General features: G+C 55.7%; 1 protein-coding gene across 1 annotated transcript; it reads left to right on the top strand.

Moving 5' to 3' along the window:
* Window positions 1-1,519: 1,519 nt before the first annotated feature.
* Window positions 1,520-4,026, top strand: LINGO3 (leucine rich repeat and Ig domain containing 3). The gene has a single exon (XM_087815994.1). It carries the CDS (start codon window positions 1,520-1,522, stop codon window positions 3,296-3,298), a length of 1,779 nt encoding a protein of 592 aa, XP_087672120.1. The 3' UTR covers window positions 3,299-4,026.
* The last annotated feature ends 2,923 nt before the right edge of the window (window positions 4,027-6,949 follow it).

Below are 6,949 nucleotides of genomic sequence, written 5' to 3'. Positions count from 1 at the left end.
CTTCACGTGGCTTTATTCCCTCTCTGTGTATCTATACGTGTGTCCAAATTCCCCTCTTGCTATAAGGACAACAGCCATTCCATTAGGGCCACCATACTCCAGTATAACCACATCTCAACTAATCACATCTGCAAAGACCCTACTTCCAAATGAGGCCACATTTGTAGGTACTGGGGTCAGTACTTGAACATATCTTTTGGGGGGGGAGACCCAATTCTGCCCACTACAGAGTCCTAGCTCACATGTCACCTTTCTGGGTCTGAAGGTGCCCCTTCATCCACCCTGGTCACCATGATTACCCATCCATGCTGCTTCCCTTCGCAGCCTCTATCAGTGCATCCTCTGGTCTCATTACCTGTGAGTTTAGTTTTTTTTCTTAATAAATTTTGTTTTAATGGGTCTCAAAGTTCTGTGACAGATTTTTGGTCAAGCCGTTTCCATTAAAAAAGTACTGAGTGTATTAAACGTATTGATGTTCATCAAGCAGGTACCATGTCTCAGGCAAACTTTTGGCTCTGATTAAGACACCCTAGAGAGTTTACAACCTAGTTGGAGGAGAAACAACATAAAGGGTTTTAAGATACACTATAATTTCACATGATGGTTGGACTTGTGCAGACAGGTAACAGGGAAGACAAAAAACTCTGGTAAAAAACTCTGGGGGAGAAGGGAACATGTAGACCACCTATATCCCACCCGACCGATGTGAGCCGCCAGAGGGCAGGATCTGCATTTGCTCTGTTCTGCAGTGTGTTCAGAGCCTGCCATACACCAGGCACTCAATAACTGGCAGGGGGAGGAGGGGTTGGTGCCAAAATGTTTATATTTCCATGATTCTTCTCCAGTTCAGTAAGTGCTTTCTTTTGTAATTTCTTAAATGGAGAAAAATTCACAAAACATGAAACTCACCCATTTAAGGTGCAGAATTCAGTAGTTTCAGTATATTTACAAGATTGTGCAACCACTGTCAAATTCCAGAACATTCCATCACCCCAAAAGAAATTCCCCATCCTCCTTCCCAGCCACTCACAACCAAAAATCCACTTTCTGTCTCTGGATTTGCCTGTTCTGGACATTTCACATAGATGGACTCACACTCTGGTGGCCTTTGTGTCTGGCTGCTCTCACTGAGCATTGTGTTTCCAAGGTTCATCCATGCTGCAGTGAGTGTCAGTGCGTCCCTCCTTCTCATGGCTGAGTGATATTCCAGTGTGTGGATGGCCCACATTGTCTTTATCCATTCTCCATATTTGGATACTTGGGTTGTTGACACTTTCTGACTAACAGAATGCTGCTGCTGTAAACATGGGTGTATAGGTTTTTGTGAGGTCGTGTGCTCAGTCCTCTTAAATAGATACCCAGGAGTGGGATTGCGGGTCCCATGGTGGATAAACGCCACTCGTGGGTATACCGGGGCGGGGCGGGGAGTCAGGACTACGGTGCTAATACTGCCCCCGCCCCCAGGTGCCCACGAGGATGGTGGCGGGGCCCTAAGCCGAGGCTCCCTAGGCCACGCACCATGACCTGCTGGCTGTGCGTCCTGAGCCTGCAGCTCCTGCTCCTGCCTGCGGCTCCGCCCCCGGCGGGGGGCTGCCCCGCTCGCTGCGAGTGCGCGGCGCAGACGCGCACGGTGGCCTGTCCCCGGCGCCGGCTGACCGCCGTGCCTGACGGCATCCCGGCCGAGACGCGCTTGCTGGAGCTCAGCCGCAACCGCATCCGCTGCCTGAACCCAGGCGACCTGGCTGCCCTGCCGCTGCTGGAGGAGCTGGACCTGAGCGAGAACGTGATCGCACACGTGGAGCCCGGCGCCTTCGCCAACCTGCCGCGCCTGCGCGTCCTGCGCCTGCGCGGCAACCTGCTCAAGCTCATCCCTCCGGGGGTCTTCACGCGCCTGGACAACCTCACGCTGCTGGACCTGAGCGAGAACAAGCTGGTCATTCTCCTGGACTACACATTCCAGGACCTGCGCAGCCTCCGCCAGCTGGAGGTGGGCGACAATGACCTGGTGTTCATCTCGCGCCGGGCCTTCGCCGGGCTGTTGGCCCTTGAGGAGCTGACCCTGGAGCGCTGCAACCTCACAGCGCTGTCGGGCGAGTCGCTGGGCCACCTGCGGGGCCTGGGCGCCCTGCGGCTGCGCCACCTGGCCATCGCTGCCCTGGAGGACCAGAACTTCCGTAGGCTCCCGGGCCTGCTGCACCTGGAGATTGACAACTGGCCGCTGCTGGAGGAGGTGGCCCCCGGCAGCCTGCAGGGCCTCAACCTCACCTCGTTGTCAGTCACCCACACCAACATCACTGCTGTGCCAGCCGCCGCGCTGCGCCACCAGACCCACCTCACCTGCCTCAACCTGTCGCACAACCCCATCAGCACGGTGCCGCGTGGGTCTTTCCGAGACCTGATCCGCCTGCGTGAGCTGCACCTGGCCGGGGCCCTGTTGGCCGTGGTCGAGCCACAGGCCTTCCTGGGGCTGCGTCAGATCCGCCTGCTCAACCTCTCCAACAACCTGCTGTCCACGTTGGAGGAGAGCACCTTCCACTCCGTCAACACGCTGGAGACGCTGCGCGTGGATGGGAACCCGCTAGCCTGTGACTGTCGCCTGCTGTGGATCGTGCAGCGCCGCAAGACGCTCAACTTCGACGGGCGGCTGCCGGTCTGCGCCACCCCCGCCGAGGTTCGTGGGGACGCTCTGCGCAACCTGCCGGACTCCGCGCTCTTCGAGTACTTCGTGTGCCGCAAGCCCAAGATTCGAGAGCGAAGGCTGCAGCAGGTCACCGCCGTCGCGGGGGAGGACGTGCGCTTCCAGTGCCGTGCGGAGGGCGAGCCAGCGCCCACCGTGGCTTGGGTGACACCCCAGCACCGCGCAGTGACCAGCACCAGCCCCGGCCGGGCGCGCGTGCTGCCCGGGGGCACGCTGGAGATTCGGGACTCTCGGCCGCAAGACAGCGGCACCTACACCTGCGTGGCCAGCAACGCGGGCGGCAACGACACCTACTTCGCCACGCTGACAGTGCGGCCCGAGCCCGCTGCCAACCGGACCCTGGGCGAGGGCCGCAATGAGACCCTGGCGGCTGCGCGCTTCCCACTGGACCTCACCACCATCCTGGTGTCCACGGCCATGGGCTGCATCACCTTCCTGGGCGTCGTCCTCTTCTGCTTCCTGCTGCTGTTCGTGTGGAGCCGGGGCCGTGGGCAGCACAAGAACAACTTCTCCGTGGAGTATTCCTTTCGCAAGGTGGATGGTCCAGCCGCGGGTGCGGGCCAGGGAAGCTCCCGCAAGTTCAACATGAAGATGATCTGAAGGGCCCTGGGGGCAACCTCCAGCTGCCCTGCCGGGGCTGTGGGCTCTAGGCCGAGCCAGGAGATTCCATTCTCTGTCCCCACCAGCCCGTCGCTGGCCTGTCCAATGACACCTATGCATTTTCCAGAGTGGCTGCAAGCTGACTCCTGGCAGAACTTCCATTTTTTTGTAGAGACCCAACCACAGGAGTTTTTTCATCAGGATGTGTCTTTTGCAGTTTCTCAAGCATTTTCTAAAGGTTTCCCCTGTCTTCCTGGCCCTGAGTGGTCACTGAGCTGCTTTTGGGGGGGTGGCTCGGAGACCTAGGGTCCTCACCCCTAACACTTCACACCCAGAGGCACACAGTTGCTGCCCCCGTGGTCCCCTGACAGCTCATACTTGAGGGAGATGGTCTACACTCAGGATGCTTGGAGGGAGCACAAAAGCCTATACTGTTCACACCTGGACACCCCACACTTCACACCCAGCACATATATTCACACCCAGGACACAATCAGACACACAGTTCTAAAATGGAACACACACCTGGCACTCAGCTGACACTAAGCAGGTGCCCCAGGTTCCAGAGCTCACCATGGGCACACAGCTCACACATGGGACAAGCAGCCCACATTTGGAACACACCCAGCTAACACTTGAGTCACAAATAGCTCACACCTGGGACACACCCAGCTCCTGCTCAGCTGGCCAACTCTGGGGGTATCTTGGGGGCTGGGCTAAGGTCTTGTTAAGCTGGTCAGTCTCACCTTGAGGGTGCCCAGCACTCTAGGTGACCCCCGACATGCTGGCCCCACCCTCACTTCCAGTGTCCTTCCACCAGGACCCACTGGCCCAGCAGGGCAGGCTGCCACTAGAGAAGCCATTTCCCCAGGTTCCTCCACCACCCTCAGAGCTGCCACTTGGTTATCCAGCCCACACCATGCTTCCTGGCCCAGGAGCATGGCTTCTGGGGCGTCCTCCAGCAAGCAAGATGTAGTGACCTTCAATCCTGAGTCTACACTACCCCTGAGCCAGTCCTGTGTCCCATTGCTCACCTGGGGAATGAAACCAGAGAGTGTGAGGGGCTCTCAGGCTCCCTGTTATGTGCATTGCAGGGCAGCAATGGGGAGAAGGCCTGGACAGGGATTCAGGCTACAGGGAGGTCTGGACCTGGTTTGTTGAGAGAAGGTGACAGAGGCACCTTGGTCTCTGCAACTCTAGGTCCAAAGAGTAGAGAGTCATAGATAGACTGTAGCTCAGGTTAAGAAAGGGTTTCCCCAAGGTCACTGCCCCATTGCTCTTCAGAAAGTGAGTTCCCCATCATTGAGGATAAGCAAGCAGGAGCTGAGGTACTACAGAAGTATTCAGACGCCAGACAGGGACCATTCATGACCCTGCCTCCCCCAGCCTGGTTCTTGCCCCCACTCTCTACCTCGACCAGACAACCATTAGGGCATCATTGTAGAGAAGGGGCACAGGAAGCATTGTGGGGCCTAACCTCAGCCAGAAAGGAGCTTGGCCTCGAACCAGAAGGTTAGGACAGTGTTCTCAAGGACCTTATAGGAAGGCTGAAAGCCAGTGTGTTCCTGCCCACTGTGTAATCGTGGTCAGTGACTGAGGACCACCTGGACTATAGTGTCCTCGTCGGTAAAACCCATCACTATATATAGAGCCTGGGTCCATGGACAAGCTTGATGGTGGACTTGAATCCTGGATCCCTCAAAATATTCTGAGATGAGCCCGAGAGAAAGCCAGGTAAACCCTGGAGGTTTTGAGTAAAGGATTCAGACAGAACTCAGAATGGGACATTGGCTGTTCTCTCTGGGCTGCGGCTGGGAGTGTCAGAAGTTCCAGTCCTGCCCCCAAGATGTGCACACTGGCCAGCATGGTGGGGTAGTAGGCCACTGGCCACGGCCAGCCAGGTTGGGGGCTCCATCCCAACACCACTTGTGAGTGAGGGACAAAGGGGGTGTGCAGCAGCTTCACACCCCACCTGAGTTGGCCAGAACCAACTAGTTTTTTTCCCTTAGTACTCTCCTGACCTTGGTTGCCATGACAACCCTGAGAGCCTTTCAAAATGACATCCAAGTGCCTTTAGCATCATCAAGAAAGGAGGGCATATGTTCTTGGCAGTGTTAGGACTTACAGAACATCACACATAGTGGGACCTCTCAGCCCCCTCTGCCCGCTCCCCTATCCCAACAGGAACAAAGACAACCCACCCACCCCCTGCCTCCCACCCCATCCTGCTGTATTTGACTGGAATCCAATAAAAATGAAATCAGTTTAATAACAAACCTCAAGGCTTGTTTTTTTACTTTTATTATTATTTTTATTATTTTAAATCCTTACCCGAGGATATTTTTTACATTTCGTTTCAGAGAGAGTGGAAAGGAGAGAGAGACACACACATCAATTGGTTGTCTCCTGCACGTGCCCCGACTGGGGCCAGGGATTGAGCCTGCAGCCGAGGTACATGCCCTTGGCCGGGACTCTCGAATCATGGGCTGATGCTCTCTCTAATCGCAAAGCAAACCGGCTAGGGCTTTTAAAAATTTTTTATGGGGGGGAGGAGAAAGTATAGATGAGGAATAAGGAGCTGCTGGGGTCCCCAGGGGGAGCTGCCTGGCTCCAGCCCCAAGGCTGACCCTGAGGCATGGGATGTTTGTGGAGAGAGAATGAAAGGTGAAAAGTCAGAGGTTGAACTTCAGTACCCTTGCTGTTTCCAGTGCGGTTCCCCTGGATTAACTCCTTTCACACTGATGACGACGCTGTGAGCTGGATCCTGATATGATCCCATTTTACAGATGGGCAAGGTGTCAAGAGGCTAGAGAGCATTTACCCAGAGTCTCCAGCTAGGGAGAAGCAGGTGCTGAGAGGGGCGGGTGGAACCTGGCTGTGAGGGAAACCCCTGCCCCAAGCTTTGTCTGGGGGCAGAGCCAGCAGTGGGGAAGAAAGGAGAAGTGAGGCACAGCCCACCCCCTCCCCACTGTGCCCGTGGAGCTGGTGGCTTCCTCACCTGGGGCTTGGGAGGGGGTTTCCTCTTCTGACAGAGGCCCATCAACTTTTCTGTCTCTGGGGGCTCTGGGAAAAGGCAGGCAGCTCTGAGTGCTGGGCGTAATACCAATAAGCGCTTCATTCATACTCCGACCTCCACCTGAGAGATGGAGAAACAGGCACAGAGTCTGGAGTCAGGGCTCAAACCCTGCTCACCTTTGAAAGGCTGTGCTGTTTCTGGAAGGAAGTGAACCAACTCAGAGTAGTCAACAGAAGCCACGGTCAAGAACAGCCTCTCACTTGCCATCCCAGTGTCACTCTCTGGGCCTCAGTTTCCCCATTTGAGCATGGGGAAACAGTTTCTTTCCTGCCCTGCAGGACACAGAAACAGAATGGGGACATGACAGGTGCTTTGGGGTGACTCCTCTGTGCCTGATTTCAAAGAAGCCAAAAAGTGGGGGGCACAGGCCACATTTTCCCCATTCCTCCTGCAGCAAAGGCAAGCAAAACAATAGCCTCATGTGCCTCAGTTTCTCCATCTGCGGTGTCTACTGAGTCCCTGTTTCAAACCAGGCCCAAGGTTCAGGGTTTTCTGAATCCTGTCTTATTCTTGAGGTGGGGTGAGGGGAAGAAAGTCAGATGATTCAATTTTTTTACTTTTGAGAAGAGAGATTT

This window comes from Miniopterus natalensis, chromosome 4 (genome assembly GCF_054644295.1).
Source record: "Miniopterus natalensis isolate mMinNat1 chromosome 4, mMinNat1.hap1, whole genome shotgun sequence".
Taxonomy (NCBI): domain Eukaryota; kingdom Metazoa; phylum Chordata; class Mammalia; order Chiroptera; family Miniopteridae; genus Miniopterus; species Miniopterus natalensis.
Note: the sequence above shows the minus strand (reverse complement) of the source record. Positions and strands in the feature narration are given on the sequence as shown.

What these genes read in the sequence shown, in the direction of transcription:
- LINGO3 (XM_087815994.1), top strand. Translation starts at nt 1,520, where the DNA reads ATGACCTGCTGGCTGTGCGTCCTGAGCCTGCAGCTCCTGCTCCTGCCT.